The sequence below is a fragment of the Eucalyptus grandis genome, chromosome 6, assembly GCF_016545825.1.
Source record: "Eucalyptus grandis isolate ANBG69807.140 chromosome 6, ASM1654582v1, whole genome shotgun sequence".
NCBI lineage: Eukaryota > Viridiplantae > Streptophyta > Magnoliopsida > Myrtales > Myrtaceae > Eucalyptus > Eucalyptus grandis.
In genome coordinates this window covers 54,187,128-54,214,267 of record NC_052617.1, presented here as the reverse complement: position 1 = coordinate 54,214,267, position 27,140 = coordinate 54,187,128, and the positions used below count along the sequence as shown (strand labels likewise).

The window sequence follows — 27,140 nt, the reverse complement described above, 5'->3', positions numbered from 1 at the left end:
CCGCCTTAGGCCTGCTCGCCCGACCTCAGTTTTTTTTTTTGACGAGTCCGACCTAAGTTCACGTGCCCATAGACTACTAGTCAAAGACGGCAGTAGCTCCATGCCCTGCGTCAAACTTTGATGAGTCCGAGGTTTGGTAACGTAGGTATATGCAGTGGCCCGCTCCATGTCCCGTGTCAACATCGGGAAAATATTAGATACACTTGTGATTACGACTCAGCAGGATAATAGTTCATTCGTTGATTGACACGTGTCTTGTGGGCCCCACGTTCCAAATTTTTTTATAAATCTCCGTTGCTTGTCTTCCTCCCCTTTTTTTCTTCCTCCGTCTCTTTCCTTCGAAACAGAGGCCGAGATCTCGTTGTTCATGAAGGTTGGTCTTCCTTCATCAAGATCTCGGCCTCGGTCGACCGGCCGGCGACGGGTAGTCGACAGAGTCAAGATCTTGGTGCGGGGAGGAAGGCGGCGGCCTACTGGAGGTCGAGCGTCTCGCCGCGAAGCTTGTCGGGCTCGGCGTCGATGAGGCTCAGCTCGTCGGCGAGGTCCTGGATGAGGATTGATCTGGGCCATGGCCATGCCGACGTTGCCCACCCCGACCACGGCGATCTTGGTGTGGTGCTTGGAGGGCGACGGCGGAGCTCGTGATTTCACCATGGGCTCCGCCGTTGACCGGAAGGGGGCGACCACCGCGGACGGCTGGTCACCTAGGACCCTCCCGAGGGCAAAGCACCATTCGGGAGAGAGAGAGAGAGCTTGCTGAGTCGGAATGGAGGGAGGGAGACCGTGAGGAGAGAGAGAGAGAGAGAGAGAGAGAGAGAGAGAGAGACCTTGTCAATCAAGAAATGAATTGTTATTTTGCTGACTTGTTGCGTACCCAATATTTTCTCGTGTCTGCTAGGCTAAGTTCAAGATCTGCTATTATTTTCTCCGTCGGTGTCTGCTACGTCCAACGTCGCATCACTGCCTCGTTGGCACCACATCACACCATAGCTGTGCCAACCAGGGGTGTGCAAAATATCCGGAACCGTTGGAACCCTAACCGGGCCAAATCCTCCAGAACCTAGTTCTTAAGAGAATCGGTTCGATTTCCGGTTTCAATTTATGAGAACCGGTAAGTATCGGTTCAGTTCCATGGGCGGATCTACCTGCCTGCCCACCTGGGTTGGACCGGAACTTTTTAATATTGAAAAAAATTACTAAAAGAAACCTAGATCTCATCTCATTCCCTTTTAGGGATGTGCAAAATACCTGGAATCGCCCGGACCGTACTTGTAATTTCGTTGAGTTTACTTCTCTTGCCATCCGCATCTCCACGTACTTAATTTTGATTTCTTTTTTCTTTAGCTTATTTTGATGTCACGTAGTCGTTCCATATTGAAAACTAAAATTGTTTCGCGTTAAGATCGGTTTCATGGATCTACTTAGGAATCGGATCGCGGTTCGGTCGATTCCGGATGGATCCATGCAACAAACGGGTGGATCCAGTTCTAATTTTTCAGAATCGGTCCTTAGTGGGCAGTTCCCGGTTTTAGGTTGGGAATCGCCCGCTTGGAACATGCACACCCTAACGCCATTCCTAGTTCTAAGTCGGGAACTGCCCGCTTGGACCATGCACACTCCTAGTGCCAACGCTAATTCATCTTCCTTGCCACTTCATTTGTCGCCCGATCCGCTGAACCGAACTGAACCGAAAGAAACATGTCCTCATGATATCTGCCTATACGTATTGAGCCCGCGTCTTTAAGATCGTCCCATCAAGCATAAACTAATTGATTGGAAAACTGACCCGGCATCACCTAACTGCGGAATCATTGGAGCGGGGCGGGCGAGCGGTGGGCTATCAACCTCACTAGCATGCGCGCCTGCTCATGGCGCGAAGCTTCTGAGAAACTTCTAATTCTGTCCTGTCCTGTCCGTCTTCGTCCCAACTTCTGAACTGTCTCCTCACTATAAAAATCCACTCTCTCTCTACCAGCTGTTTTCAGGCCCGGGTATCACGGAGTCTCACCTCGTTCTCCGGTCTCTCTCTCTCCCTCTCTCTAAAGTTCCTCTATATGTGTTGACGAGCGTCTTCTGCCGGGAAAGAAACCAAAGGATTCCCGCCATTCTCGCCGATACCATCAAATGCTAACGGCTTTCCCCTTCATTCTCGCGCGCTCGCGCGCTCGCGGGAAGCAATTTCGTTCCCTTCCAACCGACAAACCAACACTCCCCCTCCATTTGTCGTTCTTCTTGTTTTCCATTTGTAGTAGTTTTGCCCGTTGGGAGGTGGCGCGCAGAGAGGTTAGCTCGAACAGGCTGTTTCTCGTAACGGTCGTGCCATCCCCAGCAGGGTGACGACGGCGAGTGGATGTCGTCGACGTGCACCGTATAATATAGGCCTTGCGGATCTCTTCCTCCACCTCCTCTTCTTCTCTTGTCTACTCTGTACCGTCGTCGTTTTCCTCTGCAATGGTGGGCCGCGAAAATGACGAGGACGTGGAAGCCGGTCTGAGGTTGCCCGGGCAAGAGGCGGAGAAGGACAATGTGGACGTGTCGGATCCATTCGATGTCGCGGACACGAAGAATGCGCCTCTCGAGACTCTCAGGAGATGGAGGGTATTGCCACATTCATCGATTCCCTTAATCTTCCCTCTGTTTTGCTCATTTTCCCTCCTTATGCAGTTCCCTTTTCGGCAACTTATGCAAAGCCGTGCTTTTGTCCATAATGTGGATGGAATCATGCGAGAACACCTCGTGTGTCGGCTCTCTCGCATCGAAAGTGTCCACTTACGTAGGCCTCGGGTTTGAGTATCCACATCTAAGTCCAACTCCAGAAATTAATAATGAATGTGCTCGCTGCACAGTATATGTACCGAGATCCGGTGGATCCCATATGAGGTCACTTGATCCTTAGGACTCTTCGTGTGTTGCGCCACGTGAGGCCATGTCTTAGTGACCAAATCGCTAAATGGTGCATTGTTTGTATTCGAATACAGCAATGGGGAAAAAGCAAAAGTATTGAGGTATGGGAAGCGATGAAATGGTAGTTGATGTCACTGGAGAAAAAGCATTCAGCATCTTGATTAGCAGGAGGTGCTTTCACATTGAAGTCATAATTTTTCAGATGCATTCTGCACACCTTCATATGTATTCTTTGAAATGTGATAAAATGAAGATGACAGAGGTAAAAGTCAAGAATTGACGAAGTTACTATCTAGCATCATACTGTGAGTAAAACTGTTATCACGAAATAAAGCTGGCATGAAGAAGAATCTGAAATTCACCAATAAACGAACCACATTAGACTGTAAGTAAGTACATGAACTAAATACAGTATTTTTTTTCAATGTTTGTCACGTCACATGATGTCCTCCATGTCTGGTTTGTGCTTTTCTGAACTTGATGCTTTTCCTCAGGAAAAGATTGTCGTTCTGTTTATTGCAGTGTCCTGTCCAGTGTTTCCAGTTCTAGTCCATCCTTTTAAACTGTCAAGATTTGATGAAGCCTAACCGCTCTTTATGTGAGCCTAAAGGTGTTTTCTACTTTCACAGCAAGCAGCTCTTGTCCTCAATGCGACTCGGCGATTCCGTTATACTTTGAACTTAAAAAGCACGAGGAAAAAATTCAAAGGCTGCGCATGATCAGGGCCCATGCACAAGTGATACGAGTAATTTTCTTCCTTAAGCATGTTTATAGTAAAGCAATTAGGAGATTTTTTTCTCTCTAATCTTCTTATTAATTTTATTAGGCAGCTTTGCTTTTCAGAGTGGCTGGAGAGCAGCAGTTTGGTAAGTGATGTATTGGATTTGATCCATTGAAAACTAAAATTCCCATGCATGAGATTGTTGAAGTTGCACACTTGTCTCCTATTATCCACTAAAAACTAGACAACAAATATGCATCATACAAAGAACAAATTGGTGGCACCGCCACTTAACCAAGTGAAGGACTCTGATCCATTTACCAAGTGAACAAATTGGTGGCATTGCATTCTGTTTATTATAGTCTGTTTGTCCTTATGTCCCTGTCTTAATCCGTGTTAGGTAAAAGAGTGGCACCTCCAAGTTTAACTGGCGATTATGCTGTTGATCTAGAGCAGCTATCTTCCATGAATAGGGACAATAATACAACCAGTCTTCATCAATTTGGCAGGGCAAGTTCATCGTTGATATATATATATTTTTTGTTTGTTTCTATGGTATGAGTAATTTTGTTAGCTAATATCATGCTCTCAGACTGTCAGTTTCCTCCCTCAGGTTAAAGGTCTATCGGATTTGCTAAAAACCAATTTGGAGAAAGGAATTGCTGGTGATGATGCTGATTTATCAGAGAGGAAAAATGCCTTTGGATCCAACACATATCCTCGAAAAAAGGACGGACTTTTTGGGTACAACTATTTTTTTTTTTGTCTTGAGTTTCTATAATAAGGCATTTTCTGGAAGGATCTTATCATGATGGTAGTATCAGACTGAGTTAACATCCCTTGCAGACATTCCTTTGGGAGGCGTGGCAGGACTTGACCCTTATTATATTGATTATAGCTGCAGCAGTGTCACTGGGCCTGGGAATAAAGACCGAGGTGAGCTTTGGCTTAGTTTCCTAATACTATGATGATTTTGTCTGACAGCCGAAATATTTATCTAGAGGAGCTTTAGTCTAAAGATAGACATCCCACCAATAGATAATTGCAACTGAGGTCAAGTTGTAAGGATCTCTTTCTTGCTTGCTGATATGTTTGATGGGAGGCTAAAAGCTGTGTCTCTCTACTCTTATTTGGTTCTTCCTTGATTAGTTCTCTCAGTAAAGTTTCATGCCTCATCATATACTGAGCAGTTCCATCTCAAATTTGTGTAGGGGTTAAAAGAAGGATGGTATGACGGAGGAAGCATAGCTTTGGCTGTTCTTCTTGTCATACTGGTAACAGGTATATTATCTGATCATAAGCCTTTACTTTTCATGATGATACTAATGTCATTCCTTACCCGTCTTCATGACCTTCTGATTACTTTTAATCAGCCGTCAGCGACTACCGCCAGTCTCTGCAGTTTCAAAATTTGAATGAGGAAAAACAGAATATCCAAATCGGGGTATGATGCTTAAATGGTTCATAATTCGATTATGTTGCTAGTGAGTTTATTCCAAACGAATCACTGAGGATGAGATCTCTGCAGGTGATGAGAGATGGAAGGATGGTAAAAGTTTCGATATTTGATATTGTCGTGGGTGATATCGTACCACTCAGAATAGGTGATCAGGTGAGCCAGGTTAACTGGGTTTGTTATTTGTTAATTTGACAGGTGATGACCCTGTAAGCTAATAATAGTTCTACTGCTACCGATACCAGGTTCCTGCTGATGGAGTATTAGTCAGTGGACATTCTCTTGCACTTGATGAATCTAGCATGACAGGAGAAAGCAAGATTGTGTGTTTTCTGATACTTTGGTTGACTGAATTGAATTTGTGATCCTTTTTTTTTTTCAAAGCATGACATTCATGCAGGTTCACAAGGATCAAAAATCACCTTTCCTAATGTCTGGTTGCAAAGTTGCTGACGGTGTTGGCACTATGCTGGTAATATGATAATTTGCTCTTTCTTTCTTTTTCTTTTTTTTTTTGGTACTGCAGCTGCCCAAAAAGGTTAAATTCATTCACAATGTCAAGTAAGTAAGACAACAAATTTCAAAGGAAATGCACAATAGCAGGACAAGTGCCTTTAGTGGCTGCACCTTTCTTCTCTGACGGAAAAAATTGTGCGTATGAATTTCCAGCAGAAGTAGAGACACCCCTTTTGTGCTTCTATTGTCCTTTCCAATGTGAGGACGAGATTTTAAATTTGTTAAAGATGAAAAAAGATAACTTTTGATCCATGTCCTTTTACTTAGTTGCTTTAAAGCAGGATAGTGATCATGTGGATTGATCTATACTATTCCACATGAGTAGGGTGGGCAATAACACGATTATTTGAACACTTTAACTTCCTTTCTCTCTTCTCCTGTGAGAAAAGTTCCTACATTTTTTGAGTTCTAACTTCTTACAATCATTACTTACCTTCAGGTGACTGGTGTTGGAATCAACACAGAGTGGGGATTGCTGATGGCAAGTATAGTAGACGATACTGGTGAAGAGACTCCTTTGCAGGTTTAATGTCAAGCATCCAGATTTGGCTTTTCTTGGAGTCGTCACCATATCCTCACATTTTTTTTTTGAATATTCCTGTACAGGTACGCTTGAATGGGCTGGCCACATTCATAGGCATTGTCGGTCTTTCTGTAGCTGCTGTTGTGCTCACTGTCCTCTTGACCAGGCAAGTTTTTCCTGTGTGTAGTCATTCGTGTACTGTCATTCGGGTTTGAGGAATCTTACATCCTTTTTCTGTCCATTTTTCTAGGTACTTTACTGGACATACAAAAAATCCCGATGGAACTGTCCAGTTTGTGAAGGGCATGACCAAAGTCGATGATATCTTGGATGGGGTTGTTCATATTGTGACAATTGCAGTAAGTGCAGCTCCTCTTTGCTGTCCAGTCTCTTCAAACCAGGCACTTGACTGACTAAGAAGTGTATTTAGGTAACCATTGTGGTTGTTGCAGTACCTGAAGGGCTTCCTTTGGCTGTTACATTGACGTAAGTACTACTAGTTTTATATTGCTGTAACAGTATAATAATCACACATTCAATTTGCCTCTCACTTTTCTTTTTCCCCCCAATTGTGGCACAGACTAGCATACTCAATGCGGAAAATGATGGCGGATAAAGCCTTGGTAAGCCTTGTTAGCTTCTTTTATATAATTCTGAGATGTAGCAAAAACCCAAATTTTATAATAACCTTCTTGCAAAACAACCACAGGTTCGGAGGCTTTCAGCCTGTGAAACTATGGGTTCTGCCACAACAATTTGCAGTGATAAGACTGGAACATTAACTTTGAATCAGGTTATTAGCCCTCAAATCCCTGTTAGCATTTTTCAATTATCTCTTTTTGCTGACTTATGGGACAACTCATCAGAACGTTCTAGCTGTAGTATTGGTTTTTCTGATTGATAATAGTGAAATTACAGATGACTGTGGTCGAAGCTTATGTTGGGCGAAAGAAGATGGATCCACCAGATGATGCCTCCCAATTGCATCACCTAATTTCTTCTTTGCTTATTGAGGGCATTGCACATAATACCCAGGGCAACGTCTATGTGCCGAAGGTAGTACTCTCCTCCAGCCTCCTGCTAACTTTGAGAAATCAAAATGATGATGGATCCACCGTGATAATCTCTACTCAGTTTACATCCTTGGCAATGTGTATAATCAATTAGGTTAAGAGGGAAGGAATGCATTTCACAGTAAAATTGCATTTGGAAAGATGGTATTTGGTGACTTGTTTCCTGTTTATAAACTACATGTTTAGAAGAAGATTCCATAAGTCCAAACAAACCTATTCCATTACCACTCTTATTGAAAGGTGCTCAGTGGTTCTTGGTTCAGTAAGTGTAAACTTAATCACATGAACAATCATTTGTGTGGCTCTTCACTTGTAGGATGGTGGAGATGCTGAAGTTACTGGATCTCCTACTGAGAAGGCTATTCTTTCATGGGCTGTTAAGGTACTGGTTTTGGTAATAATCTGACAAGAAATCTCAGACAGATGAATTTGGAACTTCTTCAGAACGTCTTTGTCTCTCTGGCAGCTGGGAATGAAGTTTGATGCTGTAAGAGCAGAGTCAACGGAACTCCATGTTTTCCATTCAACTCAGAGAAAAAGCGAGGAGGAGTTGCTATACAAAAGGTAGCTATTTTTCTATAAATCTCTGTGTCTGTTACTCTACAAATAACATGCTGGGAAGTCCTTACCATACATACTGACGCTCCATTCTTCCAATTTTTTGGTCACAGACCAGTTCTGATGTTCATATACATTGGAAGGGTGCAGCAGAAATTGTCTTGGCCTCATGCACTAAGTTTTTTGACTCGGATGGTCACTTGAGAACAATCGATGAAGAAAAGGTTGGTGCTATTTCTTTCATGGTAGGAGATATATCTTTTGGTCATGGCAGAAAAGTAGGGAATGAAGCCTAGAGAACTACTTGCAGAAGCTTTTGATTATTACTTTGTGAGAGCGGCTGTAAAAATAGCATGGTTACCTATCCACCAATATACGAAAAGAAAATGGGTGAACTTTGGTAATTTAAGCAGACTATCTGCATTATTTTACTTGACTATCTAATAGTCCTTGACTATTTAATAGTTTCATGCTAGTTTCACTATACTTAAGATATAGAAGGTATTCCCTGCAGATGTATTGGTGCCATTATCTGTAGGTTATTTCACGCAATGCAACTTTGCCAAAGCTATTTATTTAACTTTAAGACTTTAAACAGCGGCGGATCAAATTTATTGGATTGATATTTGCATTTGACTTCCGAGTAAGCTGATTATATATAATTTAAGATGCATATCTTACTTGGTCCTCTAATTCAGTGAGTTTGGTCACGCAATAACCTGGTTAACTCTTGCAATTTACTTTCTAGTGGTTAATCTTGCACTTCTTCACCACTTCTTCCTGGTCTCTTCTGAGATCATTCAGAGTTGTAATAATTACCTGGCTTTGTTCCATAATGGGTCGATGTTAATTTTCCTTTGACAAAATTTCCTTAAGGGAGCTGTGAGAATAGCTTAGTGCTTGGAAATTTGGATGCCACCTTAATCTTTGAGCTTTGTTGTAGGATTTCTTCAAGCTTGCTATTGATGACATGGCTGCTAGAAGTCTCCGCTGTGTTGCAATTGCGTACAGACCTTTTGATTCAGATAAAGTTCGTGGCGATGATGCAGGTCTGGACAATTGGGTGCTACCTGATGATGATCTTGTTTTGCTTTCGGTCGTTGGCATCAAGGTATACACATCAGTTCTCAAGTTTCTTACGATAATGGACTGATCCATTTTATTTCATACTGTTCTGGAAAATTTATTCCTCCATAAACTCTGAAAAAGACATGGAGCCATCTCGCACCACTTTTGGAGTTGTGGAAGTGTCATTTCAAAAATAGCAGCAATTTGTGTTCTTAATATTCCTCAAGTGAAGTTACGAAGCTGCTTCTTTGGAGCAGTAATTAGTTTACGATAAGCACAAGAGTGGCGTGCTCTTATATAGGTGTAAAAGTTTATGCAGAAGTTACTTTTAAGTTATAAATCGCATTTTTACTTGTAGGTCATAAGTTTTGTGCACATTATTCTCTTTGCTATCCTTTATCAGTTCATGAAATTTTCCTGGAAAGATCCCAGAAGTATCCCCTTACCTACCTTATTAATTGTCAGAAGCAATTTTGCTTTGCAATTTGCTTTTGGTCTGGTTTTGTTGGGAAATTTGGTATAAATTAAATGATCAATCTAACAAAGCTGACCATTTAAGAATTTTATAGCCTTCGATTGAAACTTGGATTTCCCACATATTCACCTTTTTTTCTGGATTCTATATTTTTTTAGTTGTGTTTTCTCATTACATCTTTCATTTACCAGTGGAGAAGCTAACTTAACCTTACTGTATAAGTCAATGTTTGTATGCTGTCTATTTCTATTTTTGAAATGCAACAAATGTTACATCGGCCTTGTGCTCAGGAAAAACTGAGTTCTTCATACTTCGTTATAAGCGCCTTTTATCAGCTAACATATCTATACATCTGCAGGATCCTTGTCGTCCAGGTGTTGAAGACGCTGTTAGAATATGCACAGAAGCTGGGGTTAAGGTAAGTCATAGCTCCACTGATTTGACACTTCGCAGATACTAGAAAAGATGGCACCAGGGAAGAATAGGGAAACATGGAAAGATTTCTTTTGAGCCAGAGAGTCAAAATGAAAGACATCATTGGTTATTAGTGGAACCTAGATAAAGTGTCAATTAATCTTGGTTATGCTTTTAGAATTTAAACATCTAAGGGAACTTTCCAATCTATTCGAAAAGCATTACCAAGGCAGATGAGCGGAGAATGATGTGGGGATGTCTGTATTTGTTCTGTCTAGGATGAAATAACTAATAGGAACCTGTTATGTGTGATTTGGTCTGACAGGTGCGAATGGTCACTGGAGATAATGTCCAAACAGCAAAAGCGATAGCTCTGGAATGTGGGATACTTAGCTCAAATGAAGATGCCAAAGAGCCTAATGTTATCGAAGGAAGGGTATTCCGTGCATTGTCTGAGAAAAGAAAGAGAGCAGACAGCAAAGAGAATAACGGTATGATGTAGAATATCAAAGTTCACATGTACATCCAAAAGTAGACGAACAAATTAAACATGATATGCCTTACAGGTGATGGGAAGGTCTTCACCCAGCGACAAGCTACTACTTGTGCAAGCCTTACGCAAAAGTGGGGAAGTTGTTGCTGTAACTGGGGATGGAACCAATGATGCTCCTGCACTTCATGAGGTTGATACTGATTAATATGTGCACATCTATTTTTCTATTTATGTATGTCAATGCGAAACTCACATGGCCATGTGCTTTTGCTCCTATTGACATATCATTGAACCAATAGATGAAAATGCCTATCCTTATCTTCCAATTCGAACTTGTTTCACATGAAGGAGTTCTCTTCCTTTTGCAACCGGCAAAGTGAAATCTGGAAGCAGAAATAAAAAAGAGCTCATCTATGTTGAGAAAAGCACGGTAGTTTGCTTTAGACCCTAATTTTACCCTCCCTTGAGTTGAACATTAAAAGCAACTTTTCGTTCAATTTATATTCGTCCAGAAAGTCCTTATTCTTATATATGTTCCTTAAACAAATCACAATGAGGCGCATCAAATGTCTTGGAATGAAGTTAGATAAAGATGATAAGTACATGGGATGCTCATCTGGCGTCCAAGATGTCAAAGGCACTTCTCAGATAAGCACAGGTTATTCACTTCAATCACAAGATGGCATATTTAAGATGGACAGCGTTGGGGAAAAGAGTAGAAGATACGTGTTGAACATAATCAGCTTTATCTTAATCAACGAGATACTCTCCGTAGTGGGAAGCTTGCTTTTATGGTTATAGTTGTGTGGTATTATGCTTTAAGTTTCCATGTTCCTACCTATTCACATCAGTTTGAATATTTGACAATTTAGGCAGATATTGGTCTTGCTATGGGCATCCAAGGGACGGAAGTTGCAAAGGAAAGCTCTGACATCATTATTTTAGATGACAATTTTGCCTCTGTTGTTAAGGTTAGTAAGAAGACTTTGATGATGTGTTAGTAGTCTGATCTTTGCTGTTTCCCTTTGGTTCTTGGGATCAGTTTTCGAAATGAAATGAAATTTTGTTTCTAGTAGTGTGTTTGTGGTTAATGTTATTGCACTTATTTCTGCAAATAGCAAAGAGAGCAAATAATTAAAACAAACCGAGAGCACCTGTACTTGCTTAGAAAACAGTTTTCAAAGAGCATCTTGTTAAAAGAATATTACGAGAAAAGTTATTCAACGGTTTCCTCTGGTAATCCCAGAGCAATCTTCAAACACCAGAGAAGCATCCAGTCTCTCTCTCACGGCACAACCATCTCCCCCATTGGATGCTGTATGAAAAACACAGAGCAGTGTCCCATGGGTTCTCTTCCTATGCATGCGTGTGTAAAGTGTAGTATGAAGTGAACAGTGAGGGCACTTCATCAAATGTTAATGCATAAGGCATAAAAGACCTTCAGGCGAATCATGATCCTGTTGCTTGTATTTAATTGGGGCCTTGTCAAACTTCCTTTTAACTAATTGGGTTTCTATCTTTTTGAAGTTTATTAGTCATTATCCACATGTCAAGTATGTAATGGCAACATTTATGAATGGTGTGTAGGTTGTTCGCTGGGGCCGTTCTGTGTATGCAAATATTCAGAAATTTATCCAGTTCCAACTCACAGTAAATGTTGCTGCTCTGGTAATAAATGTTATCGCAGCAATAACTTCGGGCGATGTTCCGTTGACTGCAGTACAGGTTAGTGAATCTTTGCTTGCTTGGATGACCAGGGCACTATTCTTGGGGTAGCCCTAATTATGTGACCCTAGTTCTCCTTGAGAGGATCAGAAAGTGCCTTGAAGGATTGATCAAGGTTCACTTTCTTGTCTAAAATACTTCTCTTTCTGGTGCAGCTCCTGTGGGTCAACCTTATCATGGATACTCTTGGAGCACTTGCACTGGCAACGGAGCCACCCACGGACCACCTAATGGAAAGAACTCCAGTTGGCCGAAGGTTTGCAATTCAGCATGTCTTGTTAAGCTTTAGCATCAAAGTAAAGGCAGTGTCTAGATACAATAAAAACACTCTGAAACCATGACAAGCCAAAATTTCTTTAATCGCTGGAAAGCAGCAAAACAATCATAGATACGGTTTTCAGTTTGCATGTAACTGGACATTGGAAATGGTGATAGAATAGAAGTGCATAAACTTTGCCTTTTGGAGAGAGATGTATCGGTCATTGGACATCGGTCCTTTAGTCCTGGATATATTGCGTTTTCACTCTCTTAGCATGTAGAGTGTTGGGGTGACAAAGATGTGACTCCACCTAATTCTAAATGGTTCCTTTAGAGCACATAAAATGCAAGTCTCATTTAAATTTGCTGCTCCTTCTCTTTCTTTCGCCGATGATTTGGTGATTGATTATGACCTTGTCTTTGCTGTGTCAGGGAACCTCTAATAACTAATGTCATGTGGAGGAACTTGATGATACAGGTCTTTCTATTCGTTGCCTTTTTTGGAGATACCTGTTAAATTGTCTCGTGGTCAGTTTGTTGCTAATTCAAGTCAACGACTTTCTTCTGCAGGCTGCTTATCAAATATGCGTCCTTCTTGTCCTGAACTACCACGGCGAGTATTCTTCAGTTGAGCAATGAAACAAAGGAACATGCTGTTGACATCAAGAATACAATGGTGTTCAATGCGTTTGTCCTTGGTCAAGTAAGTAGACATACCAAATTTGCACCCCCCTGCCCACATTTCCACAAAATAAAACAAAAGGAAAGGCTAAAGCACAGGATGTTCCAAAATAAAAGTGGCCTTTCGGGGTTTTATGGGTTCTTCAGTTTACATAATCCATCTAAGCTTCAATGCTGAGCCTCGTTGTTCAATTTTTGTTCAAATGACAGATCTTCAATGAGTTCAATGCTCGAAAGCCCGATGAAATGAATGTTTTCAGTGGAGTGACGAAAAACTACCTTTTTATTGGTATCGTTGCAGTTACCATCGTGCTTCAAGTGAGTGCTTTGGAATATTTGCACTTTCATCTTTTGGATAAGTGTTTGCATATTTACGCAGCCTCTCTTGCTTGTGCCCCAGGTAATAATTGTCGAGTTCCTTGGAAAGTTTGCTAAGACGGTGCCGCTCACCTGGAATCTGTGGCTTATTGCTGTAGGGATTGGCATCGTCAGGTTCGTACATTTTGGTACCCTTACAGTCAATGTAGTATTTCACCCTTTTCTTTATGCAATCACATTAGTTATCTAGGAGATGTCTTCTGCTTGTAAGTCAATATACATGAAACATCTCTGCCATAGAAGAATCGAAATAGCCCCTCTTAGTGAAATTTTGCTCTGCTAAGTGTTGAGAGTTTAATTGTATTTTTGGGGCGTGAATCTGCTCCAAAACCTACACCAGATGAAACTCCTTTCAAATATCATCCAGAAATAATCTGATTACAGACCATAAATTATTGGCACAGCTTATTGCACCTTTGACATCATAGCAGCTTGAAACATCTTGGTACTCTTAAAATTATTTTGACTATACCTTCTGTGGCCTGATTCCAACGTGTGGAGCCCGAGTAAATACTTAATTTGCATGCGAATCTGTTTGTAGCGGATGCTACGCATATAGAAGGCCTCATATAATTTCATATGGATCCTAATTTCAACTTATTGCGAACCTCCACTGGTTGTCTAGTTTCGATTTGTCAATCTTATGTACGCTTGGTTAATTTCTCAAAGGATTTGTGCATGGCGTTTGATCTTTGTTGTGCAGCTGGCCCCTTGCAGTACTTGGGAAACTCATTCCAGTCCCCAAGACTCCTCTTTCCAAGTTCCTTCGGAAGCCATTCACGAGACGGTGAAATAATGCCTAGTGATGAAGGAGTATATATATTCCCGCTCTGCTTCCACGATTCCTACTATTTATTCCCAGTCTGCCTGTGCATGAAGATGTGACTGTGCTCGTAACAATTGGACGATATCGAAGAGTTCCAAGCTTAGTGGTTGTACGTGCTGATTCCACCGTCCAAGTATAGTTTGATGTGATCATCTTCTAATTTTACAATATTGATGCATATGGCAAGTGTAAATGGTAGAGAATAACGGGCATCCTAAGCTAAAAGGCTGGATGATTTCATTAATCTTGAATTATTAGAAGATGGCGAAGCTAGTCTTGGTTAAGTAGTAATCCTATAATATAAGTCCGCACTTTGCGGCTTGTTCTCTCCATTAGAATCTTTCAAGTTGCTTCATCGAAGAGACCTGAAAAAAATCTCATGCAGACTCCCGTGATGTGAATGGGGTCTCTTGGGTTGTTGGACTTGCTACCTGAATGAAGTGGCTAAAGGGATGAACAACAAACCCAGATAATTCGAAAACCGAAACCTAACTGTGAAGTTCTGTCGGCAGACGAATCTCCAGGGATGTTTAGTGGAGTCGCCAGCTCAGAATTGGCCAATTACCTCAGCTTCTTTGACCTCGATCCTGTGTATACGCGGGCACTAGTATAGACAGATATAATCTGTACATTTTATTCGCCAATGTTTAACCTATGTTTACTAGCAGTTCTAATTTTCCTTTCTGCTACTTAAACCAACTGATGCGTGTAGGATTGGGTTATAGTATATTGAACAAATTCACCTGACCACTCCATTTAATTTGTAACCTAAGAAAAAGGTAACATGAAAAGGAACTAGAAACTTGAAGATTGCTTAGAGGATTTGCCGATGGGTAAAATTTTCTGAATAGATTAAGCAACTTCCACACCAATGTCAGAACATTTTCTGTTCCAGTCTTCCTCAATGGATCAACTTGGAATAGGTCTATCACGTGCATCATCTGGATAATTCTCAGTTTTGTTAATACATCTCCACAGATCTGGCACAATTGTATACTTCAATTTGTCAGCACCAAAGTCAAAGTGAATGATCTTTTGCTTCATTTCAACCAGCAATACAACTATCTGACCTGCACATTTGATCACGTCCGAGTTGTAGCACCCATCAATCCATCAGAAGCCAAACCCAAGACGAAAACTGAAAACAGATGGAGGAGGAGCAGAATCTGATAGAACATTGCAGCCACAAACACCCTCTAATCCTCTGTGACCTCCAAGGGTTCGACAAGAAAGTCAACTGCTATGGCTGGAACAACCCCTTTCTAGCCTCGCCCTCCACCACCTACGCATGCAAAGCTTGCAACTCTGACCTCCACAAGTCTTGTTCTGAACTCCCTACTCAGCTGAAACACCCTTATCACCCTCCGCACACTCTACCTTCAGCTTGCACGGAGGCAACACAACTTCACTTTCTGTCACTCTGCCATCCTTGGCTTCAGCTTCTGCTGTGACATCTGCAAATTCTACCTCGACGCTCAACCCGTTACTTGAACACGAAATATGAAGACGGGGTCTTCTCTATTTCCTCAGAGAATCTGAATTCAAAGCCATTCACCACTTGTGAGATGTGGAATGACATCGGCATGGACACCCCTCTTTTTCCGTGCGTGTTCCCTTGGTGCTTCCGGTCTTTCCATTTCCACTGCTCTCCATTCCCATGGCCCGAAATGATCAGGTCCAAGTGTCACTTCCACCTGTTCACTTTTGCCAAAACCGTCCTGGAAGAGGATTTGGGTGAGTGCCACTGCGATGCGTGCAAGACACAGAAGAATCAGGTGTACACAGTGACCATGGGCCCGTATGCTACCATTTCGGTTCCTTAATTTTCCTTTTCTTTTGTTCCCTGAAATATAAAAAAAAAATCCGTTTGGTAACATCGGTTAATTTTTCTACTCCTTAAAATAGAAAGAATATAAAAATGACCAGCAAATAGATTTGGAACAAAATTAAGAAGTAGAAAAAAAGCAACTCATTGTTTTCGGGAACAATTTCCAGATAAAGTTTTTTTTTTTTTTCTTCTTCTTTCTCTTCTAATAGGCCAATAGAAACTCTCCGTTTGGTAATATTAGTTAATTTTTATACTCTCTAGAATAGAAAAGTCGCCAGCGAATAGATTTATAACATAAATAGAAAAAATTAACTTATTGTTCTAGGGAACAATTTCTAAAAATATTTCTTTTTTTTTCTTTTCTTCTTCTTCCTCTTCTAATCGGCCGATGAAAATTCATTGCTTGCCGCAGTCGCCACTTGCTGCGGTCACCGATTGCCGTTGGCATCATCGCTAGCTAGAGGAGGAGTAAAAAGAAAGGAAAAAGAGAAAAAAAGAAAATTCTAAAATAATTATAAGAAATTCTATAGCATAAAAATTTTTATGAGTCGTAGCAAACACATTCTTGTAACTCTTTTTATTTATTTTCGGAAAAGAAATTTTGTGTATTTGCCAAATACATTATTTTACCAAAATTGGTCAAGGGAATAGAATGAGAAAAATATTATTTCTGAAAAATTTATTTCCCAGAACATAAATATTATCACACCATTGCTCATGTTGGTTGTACCAAATCTGAGTTATGTCCTTGGTGCAAATGACTGTTTTGGTCAATTTTGCTGTAGTCAGAGTCCGTGTCATGTTCGATGGGATGATACAACTTGTTAGGTTGATTTTGGACATTCATACAAAAAATTCTTATCAGTTCCTCAAATTTCGTAAATTCATGCACGGCCATGGTTCCTTTTCTGAGGAATAATTTTTCACTTCTGATTTCCTAGGCATTTCTTTTAAAAGGGTTCTTCTGCGTGGATGCAGTATCGAGGCACGGAGACGTTTACATCGGAGTTTTCTTAATTTCAGGTGCTGCCTTCGATTTTGGCAGAGTACAAGATGGATGCCAAGCTGAGAGAGACCTTGCGAATGATGCCGGACTCTGGAGAATAGAAATGAATAAATGGGGGCTACGTGACGAGGAAACGTGCTTAGCCAAGGAATTAAAGAAAAATCACAGCAAAGTTGGAGTTTTTCAGGGCCCTTCGCGCCCAATACATCTCATCATTGAAGCCTGAGGTCGACTCACCAGTTTGCTCCACCTCCACTAAGGCTTCTGCTTAAAGGAAGGGTTGTAAAGTTGCTGGTTGTTATGGGCTAAAGAAATAAGTTTCTGGTTGTTAATGTGTCTTTGTCCAATCTGCTAATTCCTTGGAGTATGCTTGTACATCAATATTTGTGTCTTGGAATCAAAAGGTAAGGCCCCAGTTAAAGGAATGGGTGCGGATTAATTGTGCAGGAAACAAAGTGGTCTTTTTATTGGGGTAGCAAAATACGGGGCTAAAGCTAATGTCTTCGAAAACAAGAAGTCTGAGGAATCTGTCCTCTGGGTTATCTTTTCCTTCACCGTCCCGTGAAAGATGGGACAGTTCCGGCGTATTCATACCAGTTCGATTCACTTTAGACGATGCAGATGCACGATCTGCATTCGGTTTCGGGGATAGATGTCAACCCAGCATTGAAACTCCATCCCTCTCCTATCCCTTTCTGATTAATTGTTTCCCCCCTCCTTGTCATGGAATTCTAAGTTTAAGTCAACGATGCTTGTGGCATGACAAAAAAGTCAATGATACGATTGATCCTCTGCGACACTGTTGACATGGAACCTGCCATGTGATTGCTTCTCAATTGGTTAACAATGCCATAAAATTCATTTAAGTGGTCCTAGTTGCCTGGCAAGTTCCATCGATGGGGCAGAAAGTGCTAAAAACTGAGACTTCCTCTTGCTGAGGGAATGCCGAATTTTAGTCTGAGCTCCATGTTGTTGGTTGCTAAAAAGGCACTCTTGCCAGCACACAGCTCTGAGATACGACCCAAGAAGAAGATGGAGACCATGGAGATTCGGCATTTTGCTTGCGAACACTCCTTGATTCTACTAACCAAAGTCAACGACGCTCAACCTGACCCAGCCAAAGATGGCAAAAACAACGGCTGCACTTCACCGGTTGAAGGCGTGGCCTGCGAGTGCAAGGACTGCGAGTTTCTCCTACACTAGTCATGCTTGGAACTGCCAAGAGAGCTGAAGCATCCATACTATCCGCATCATACTCTGATCCCGGACTTCATATGGAAAAAGGCCAGCTTCATCTCCTGCACCTGCTGCTGTTTGATCACCTTCGGCTTTAACTTCCGCTGCACAGACTATCAGCTCAACCTTGACGCCAGGTGCAACGCGAGGTACTTGAACATCAAGTATGAGGACAGAGGCCACTTGTTTCTCCTGGTGGAGAATGTTCTGCTGGTGCATTACTTGTGCGACATGTGCAACTTCGGTCATGACACGCACCTTGTTCATTGCATGGTTCCGGGCTGCCCTCACTGCTTCCACTTCCATTGTGCCCCCTTCGCCTTTCCAGAGAAGATCAAGTCCAAGTGCCATTTCCACTCCCTCGCCTTCGCCGAGACTTGGCTCTAGGATGACTTTGGCGAGTACTATTGTAACGTGTGCAAGCAGATGCAGAATCCGAAGACTGCTTATCACTGCACTGAGTGCAACTTCATTGCTCATGTCAGGTGCACTGTCTGGTTTTTGATCGGCTTCTTTACAGAATTAATGATCTTTTGCAATGACATGCTCATTTGATGGATTTTGTTCTTAGGTCTCACTAACCATAAGAGCGGAGTACAAGAATGATGCAGAGATCAGGAGAGATCTCGCAAATGATGCCGCCCTCCAAAAGCTCGATAGAAGAATTTATGACGTGCATGCGGAGGAAGAAAAATTAGCGAAAGAGTTTGACAAGATCACGGCGAAATTGAAGGCAGTGAGAGGTACTCGTGCTTGGTATGTTGCATCTAGGAACCAAACAACGTGACCAGAAGTGAGAGTTGTGCCGAACTCTAGCTGAGTTACGGAGACGCAATTAATAGCATTGTATTCCATGGCAACAGAAGCCTATCTGTGCTGTTTCCTGAAGATAATCAAATCCTAAGGGTTGGTCGTTGCACTGCAAAATCCACGTCTAAGATGATAACACAGGATCGATAGTTTTTCATATTTACATTTGTTGTTGCGCATCACTCGGCTTGGATGAACTTTCATGAGCTCGAAACGTTGGAAATCCCACTCGTGTACAGGCGGCTGCGACCTCTATTTGTGATTGAGATGACAAACTTCTGGTATGGAATACGACAGCATCATTTAGAACACTAATTGCAGCAAAGATCATACCACTTCCTACATCTTTTGTGGGAAAATTGTTCGCTTCATTTTTTGCAAAATCGAGCAGTATGAATAAGAGGCAGTAGTTTCGACTACTCAAAGCAAGATTGCAGAATTTGTCATCGAAATCTAGAGTTTTTCTTTGGCGAAGAGCATTGATTTACAGACTGGAATAAAACCAGACATATCATGTAGATGAACTTACATATTGGCTTGGCATATGCCAAACTAACATGAAGATCTGACCTTTCAATGTAGTTGTGCAAAGAGCATGGACTTTACGTAATATATTTCACGTGGGAATGTTATTAGTTAATGATACATACGTAGTTGTCTTCTTATATGGAAATTTACTAGGAAAAAGTATGAAAAAACGTTCGAACCTTACTACATTGTATCAATTTGATCATAAACATTTTAATTAGATTGATTTAGTTTTAAACATTTTCATATTGGCATCAGCTAAGTCCAATTTAGACAGGAAATTTCAGATGTGGACACCAACCGAACTTACGTGGTATAGCTAGTGTTGACATTGATTTTTTTAAAAATCTTTTTTTTTTCTTTTTCTCTTTTCTTCTTTTTGCCCTTTGGCAAGTACTCAGCCATGCTCAGCGAGAGTGTTGCGGCCCTTGCTGGTCCCTCACAGCCTTTGGCAAGGCCCAAGCCTATGGCCCGGCCATGACCATATGCCAAAGTAAAACAAAAAGAAAAATTAATAAATTTTTTAAAAATATTATTTAAAAATATCCATATCAACGTTGATCGTGACGGCTAAGTCTACCTCAGCAACTTTAGGTCTAAATTGATCGAATGAACTCAATTAATTTCTATGTAAAAAAGATTAAGACTAACTTGGTTCAATTAAAGAGTTATGACTGAATAAGTATCAATAAAATAAGCCTAGTATCTGAATAAGTTGTTAACCCGTACCATATCATAATTCATAACTAAATAGAGATGAAAGAAATGTACCATTGTTGAAAATTCTTACCTCCTCGATGTGGCTGGATTAACTTTCACTATTGGAAAGAGTAATTATCAAACAATAAGTAACTAAATTAGAGGAAATGAAAGTACAAATATGTGAACTTTTATTTGTTTTATAATTGAGTATCTATATTTTTTTCGCTCAGTTAATGTCCGGAACTTCCCCAATTTGGCTCGATATGAGGGTTCTACTAAATAAATGGTCGTATCGTGAGATTTTGCTAAATAAATGGCTCGCTAAGTAAAAGTTAATCGCAATCAGTAATTTGACTCGCATACTAAATAAAAATCGTGTCATCTCTACATATGTGTTGGGTGGTTAGGCGAGAGTGTATGCACAATAGACCCATCAAATTGCAGGTTGGATCATATTTGGATTACGTCGAAAAATGTTCAATTTAAATAGACCTATTTAAACTGTTTTGACTTATTTCCATGTAATACAAATTTAGTGACTCATACTCAACTGAATCCATACCTAACACATACGTGACTTGACCCCTATCCTTAAAATGTTTACATATTTCATTTAATTTACAAAAAACTTAGATTCAAATTAAGATGGGAGTATAGAGTGAGCAAGTGTGAGATCAAATAAGAGCGAAGAAAAATGAAACAATGAGTTATAAAAGGTAGGTTGGATTTAAGTAAATTGTAAATTCGTTTATAACTCATTTAACACCCATATTATATTTAAATTTATTTACTACCCATTTACTTAGTATAGTTAATCCATTTATGAAACCCATTTTGATGAGTCGACATTCATCTCAAGAGGTGATATTGGACGACGATGTGTACAGCTTTTACATGTTGTGTTGGCGTTTCCAAGTAAGTGATTTTAATGCTAGGTATCATAATAACCAACTTTCCGAAAGTGGCAAACTAAATATTTTAGGTACTCGATTGTAAATTGGGCAAAAAATTTCGATACTTATCTCGTCATCATCCCTAAATCGAAAAATTGCTTCTTTGAGTTTTCGATATCGGCGAAGTTTGTAGTTAGTTAATAATACAGATGCTACTACACTCTCGATTGCACGTTCCTTAGATAACAAGATTGCCTGATTAACATGTCTTGGCATCTGAAAATAGAATTATGTCCCTTCAGTTTTAAAGAAAGTTCAGCTGCTGGCCCCAACCGGAAAAGGACCAAATTAGAAAAACGAACCCATCCCGGGTCCTGAATCACAATAAGTCAGTTCTTCAGGGGCAGAGCGACGAACATTTGACCATCTCCTACCCGACCCAAATCTCAGATCTAGCGACTCACTTCTCCCCTCTCTCGTATAGAAGAAGAGAGTGAAAACGAAGAAGACGACGGCCCTCCTCCCCTCCCTCTCTCTCCCTCTCCCCCTCTTTCTCTCTCTAAATCCGATCAGATCTCGCGCCTGAGCCGCCGCCTCCATCGAATTCCGGCGACCGATTCGCGATCTCTCCGGCGAGGGCGACGACGATGCAGAAGCAGATGGAGAAATCGTGCACCCTCCTGGTCCACTTCGACAAGGGGGCGTCGTCGCTGGCGAACGAGATCAAGGAGGCGCTGGAGGGGAACGACGTGCCGCTCAAGGTGGACGCCCTCAAGAAGGCCATCATGCTCCTCCTCAACGGCGAGACCATCCCGCAGCTCTTCATCACCATCATCCGCTACGTCCTCCCCAGCGAGGACCACACCATCCAGAAGCTCCTCCTCCTCTACCTCGAGATCATCCAGAAAGAATCTGATTACAGACCATAAATTATTGGCACAGCTTATTGCACCTTTGACATCATAGCAGCTTAAGCAAGCAAAATGGCTGCTTGAAACATCTTGGTACTCTTAAAATTATTTTGACTATACCTTCTGTGGCCTGATTCCAACGTGTGGAGCCCGAGTAAATACTTAATTTGCATGCGAATCTGTTTGTACCGGATGCTACGCATATAGAAGGCCTGATATAATTTCATATGGATCCTAATTTCAACTTGTTGCGAACCTCCACTGGTTGTCCAGTTTGCGATTTGTCAATCTTATGTACGCTTGGTTAATTTCTCACAAGGTTTGTGCATGGCGTTTGATTTTTGTTGTGCAGCTGGCCCCTTGCAGTACTTGGGAAACTCATTCCAGTCCCCAAGACTCCTCTTTCCAAGTTTCTTCGGAAGCCATTCACGAGACGGTGGAATAATGCTAGTGATGAATGAGTATATATTCCCGCTCTGCTTCCGTGATTCCTACTATTTATTCCCAGTCTGCCTGTGCATGAAGATGCGACTGTGCTTGTAACAATTGGACGATATTGAAGAGTTCCAAGCTTAGTGGTTGTACGTGCTGATTCCACCGTCCAAGTATAGTTTGATGTGATCATCTTCTAATTCTACAATATTGATGCATATGTCTGTTAATACCTAAATTTTTGCCAAAAAATTATTTCCGAAAAATGGAAGCTTATTTTTCTGCAAAATTATTTCTTGTCAAATTATTGCATAAATATTACTTAGGCATTTAGTATAGTTTTTAAATGCATTTATTCTCTTGATATAAAAAAATTCAAAAATCAAAAATTAAAAAAATTAAAAAATAAATAAAAAAAGAGAGAAAAAAAAAAAAAAGGTTGGATCTGATGATCTGAATGTGACTAGCCAAGCCCATGAGGTCAGATTGGAATTAAAATGGCAAGTTGGGGCCAAAATACAATTTCCAAAAGTTGAGGGACCAATTTGCAAATTTTGCAAAATTTCGCCTGAGCCCTTAAATCATCATCTTGGCCCCCAATTGAGTTAAAATTGAACTCGAGTCATGTCTAATTAATTGAATTGGGAAAAAATGACCAAATTGCATTGAATTGGGCATTCTCGAGCAAGAAAATGGCCAACTTTGATGGACTTTCTTGCAAAATTGGGTGGAGACAATTGCGAAATTGTCAAGATTTTAAACTACTATACATGAGCTTGCTAATTGATAAAAAAACCTCAGCCAAATTGATGGATTAAAGCATTTAAACCAGCTACCAAAACCTAGTCCATGGTTAAGTCTCAATTCGAGCTGCTATGTAAGCATATTGGTGGCCCTATCATATCCTACTCAGCTGCCCAATCAACTTGATCTTTGCACGTGATGGAAGACCATAATTAGTAGTACAAGTGGACAAAAAATGGCTAGGGAAAGCTGCTAAAGGCACGTGAAAATCATAGCAAAATCCGCACACTCAACAACTATAAAACTTGAAAATTTTGGCCAAGTCAAAAAGTTAGTGACTAGCTCAATTGGCAGGCTTGGTAGATGGACAAAATACCGACAAAAAATCCCTTAATTCAGGGGATAAGATCACTGAAGCAAGCTCTTTTAGGGCATAAAAGGTAGGAGACAAGAAGGAGAAGAGGGAGCTCACAATCATTTCCAAAATACACCCCCAGAAGCAATTCTAGAAAAGCAAAACCTAGAAATTTCAGATCAACCTTTGTAGAGAAAAATGAAATTTTCACAAACTTGTAGCCACAATTAACCAAAACTTTCAACTAGAAAGTGAAACTTCACTCAAAGATTTTTCCAACCATAGGTTGTACGTCCCAAATGGAGATTGGGAATGCCTCCTAAAGCCCCCCCAAAAACACCCTCCTAGCGGGCCAAGAAAGACTGAACTTTTTTGAAGTGTTGAGCACAATTGGTCACGGGTGAGGGAAAGCAAGTGTTTTTGAAAAAATTGAGAGATAAATGAGAAAAACCATGATTTATAAGCAAAACTAGAATACATATAATTTTTTGTGTGTTCATTTTTCCAACAAAAGAAGTTGTGGAGTTTGGTTTTGGAGACCAATAAAAACTTTCGTTATTAGTTCTTTCTTTGCAGATCTCATTTTCCAGTAGAAGAAGCCAACTTCCACGGGCCCCCGAGGATAATTTGTTAGTTTTCTCGGCCAAGAACCACTTGAAAAAGAAATTAGGAAGCAAGGTTAGAATCCTAAATGCATTTTTGGTTAATTTGGAACATGTTTTGATCATGAAAATCAAGAGGAAAACTAGTTTGGAAAACTGATTTATGAGATTGGAATTTTTCAAGTGTTTAAAACCTCTTCAATAGCTAACATGTTTGACTTGTTACTCCCGTTTGCATGCTGTTGACACCTAAATTTTGGCGACCAATCATTTACTCATTGCATATGAAATTAGAGATTAATTTTTAAGCTCTAAAAAAAATAAAATATTAATTACATAGCATATAATTTTAGATGCATTCATTTTTCTTATTATTGCATTCGCATTGGATCGATGATGGCGGATGGACTCGAACGATTGGTTTTAAGCTTAATAGATATGAAGGCATTCTATTCTTCGATGTGATATTTCTTTATTTCAAACAAGAAATGAATATCTTGGTCAAATATCTGGGGGAAAATTCACAATCGGAACAAGACCAAAAGAAATATTGTGTCAATATTCTTTCAAGAGCATAAAAGGAAAATTTGACCAATGAAAAGGAATAAAAAGAAAGGATGATATGGTAGTCGACGTTTCATATACTCATGCAATATATCAGCAAGGAGCGTTCATGGCGCGATATATTTTTCGTTTGAAAACGTGAAAGTCGCAGATTTTGAGCGCAGCCCGGAGAGGAAAGAAAAACAAAAGCGAAGATTTTATAATATTTTTTACCACATTTTCTTTCCTTGGTGGGGGGCTTCGTAAATGCGTACAAAAGGAGAAAATATTTAGTGGTTAGCAATCACCACGTCATCGTCCTACGTGGCCCGCACGAGCTTAGATGGCTCCACTGAAATGTCGACACGTGTTCACTGATGGAAAATGGAAAAGTCTAAAATGTGAGGCTTTCTTTTTCTCTCTCTGTCAGCCGACTGAAAAAAGCCTCGGCAAAAGCAACAATTAATGCTCTTGCCGCTCAAAAATCTCTCTCCTCTTTTCAATTTGCAAACATTTTTTTGCCTTCTCCTTCATTGAGTTGAGAAGAAAAGACGAAGACACCTTCTCTCTCATTCTCCCGCATGCCTAATCGCTCGCCTCCGCCTCCGCCTCCGCCTCCGCCTCTCCCAAGGCCCTCATCGGTCGCAGGTGCTGCTAAGATCTGCCTCTGGCACGTCGCCTCCCCCATGACCCTCGCTTGGTCGCTGCTGCTCTGTCCCGAGCCCCCTTTGCCTCCACCGTCGCCTCCGGAGGCTCATCGGCTGCCACGATTCATCAGACTCTCTCTCTCTCTCTCTCTCTCTCTCTCTCTCTCTCTCTCTCTCTCTCTCTCCCCCACGCATGCTCGTTCCGGTCTCTTAGGAACCCTGGCAGCGTCTACTGTGGCCACATCATATCTCTCAGCCTCGGCAACTTATGAGCCTTGGTCCGATCGCGTCCCTCCGACAAGCTCGTTATCACACCTCATCCCATCCACGATCTCGTCCACTTTACGTCTTTAGATCATCTGGTAACATTTCGGGTATTGGTGGTCAAGACATCGTTGGGCCGTTTTCTTCCTCAATCAAGCTACAAAAATCCTTGGAACATTGCGGTCGGGGAGAAACTCGAAATCGAGATTTGTCTTCATCGAGATCACTGCACCCGGAGTCCCTGTAGAAATTGGATAAAAGAAGACGTCGACTGTGTATGTTAGTGCTGAACGCGACGCACGCCCACTCGACATCAAGCTCTGGCCAAAAGAAGCGCCCAAGGCCGTAAGGAACTTCTTTAAGCTCTGCCTCGAATGTTACTACGACGGCACCATCTTTCACCGCATCGTCGAGGACTTCCTTGTTCAAGGTGTCAATCCTTTCCTAGTGGCTCTGGCACAGGTCCCCCTTCCCTCCCCCTCTCTCGAAATGGCATTACAGAGATTTTGAGCAATTGGTTTGGTCTGTTAGCAGAGGGTTTTGTTGATGGTTATTGTTGATGGTGATGGCTGATGTGTTAGTGATGTTCTATTGCATTTGTTCATGTGACTAGAGATTGCATTAGCTCTTGCTTCAATGTAGGATCTGCACAAGTCAATCGTGTATTCTAGGGTGGGGGGAAGAACAAAAGATTGGCTTTTAGCTGGGTTTTGCACAACTATATAAGAGATTGTGCTCTAAAGATGGTTCTCTAAAAAGGAAATTATGAATATAGAAATCTGTCATGTACAAATTCTTCAATGTAGGTTTCTATGTTGTCCCCGCTTTTGCTTTCTCTTAACACCATTGATGTTGTGAGCTAGTGATGAGGTTGCTTATTGTTTTCTTTCTTGTGACAGCATATGGCAAGAGTAAATCTTCTTTTCGCACATTTAGTTGTATTTAATCACTGTTTTTAGATAACTAGAGTGTGAAGGCAATCCGAAGGAAGACCATAGAAACTGGTAGGATGAGGTATCTCTGCATTTTCCCTCACAGTTCATGAAACTCTTGCGTTCGATTAATTTATTATCTGAAGATTATGAAGTTTTTAACATATCTTCAGTTTGAGTGCACTCGCATTGAAAAGATGGTTAGATCTTTCAATTGGTTTGGGCTAAAGATAGATTTTGTTGTGAGAAGAGGAAATTTCCAACTTGTTTTGTCACTTTGGTCTTTCGGCAACAGGAATATTAAATGAGTGATGAAGTCATGTAGAATCGAACTGTTGTATGGACAATAATTGAGCTTAATTCGCATTGAGTGAAGTCCTTGATCTTAAGATTATGCATGTAGTATTATCATGCTCTTCAACATTGTTTAATTTCTGAATTTGAAGGAATTTGGTTTTCAAACTCATAACCTTGCTTGTACCTCCTGATGGTCGAATGAGCTAATGTCTTGACTATGGGCATTAATGGTTGAAGCTAGCTAGATTTGTGTATTTAAGTTGGATGATCTTGTCAATATATTTCTCCTGCTTAATTTAATTTTATTGGCTCTTTGCTTATAGTACCGAGGAAGCACAATA

At 40.9% G+C, this 27,140-nt stretch overlaps 1 protein-coding gene across 1 annotated transcript; it reads left to right on the top strand.

The window, feature by feature from the left end:
• Positions 1-1,999: 1,999 nt before the first annotated feature.
• Positions 2,000-14,733, top strand: LOC104450683 (calcium-transporting ATPase 9, plasma membrane-type). The gene is given in 38 exon segments (XM_010065349.3): positions 2,000-2,598; positions 3,534-3,579; positions 3,582-3,649; positions 3,731-3,770; positions 4,026-4,135; positions 4,239-4,356; positions 4,359-4,369; positions 4,472-4,561; positions 4,837-4,906; positions 4,999-5,069; positions 5,154-5,237; positions 5,327-5,404; positions 5,482-5,553; positions 6,037-6,120; positions 6,204-6,286; positions 6,371-6,479; positions 6,551-6,606; positions 6,701-6,743; positions 6,830-6,913; positions 7,039-7,176; positions 7,510-7,575; positions 7,660-7,705; positions 7,708-7,757; positions 7,865-7,975; positions 8,695-8,862; positions 9,653-9,712; positions 10,034-10,165; positions 10,167-10,199; positions 10,275-10,391; positions 11,074-11,172; positions 11,789-11,926; positions 12,082-12,182; positions 12,617-12,662; positions 12,755-12,798; positions 12,800-12,887; positions 13,076-13,183; positions 13,266-13,357; positions 13,947-14,733. Coding segments are annotated over 38 exon segments (3,189 nt in total). The 5' UTR covers positions 2,000-2,451; the 3' UTR covers positions 14,035-14,733.
• Positions 14,734-27,140: the final 12,407 nt, after the last annotated feature.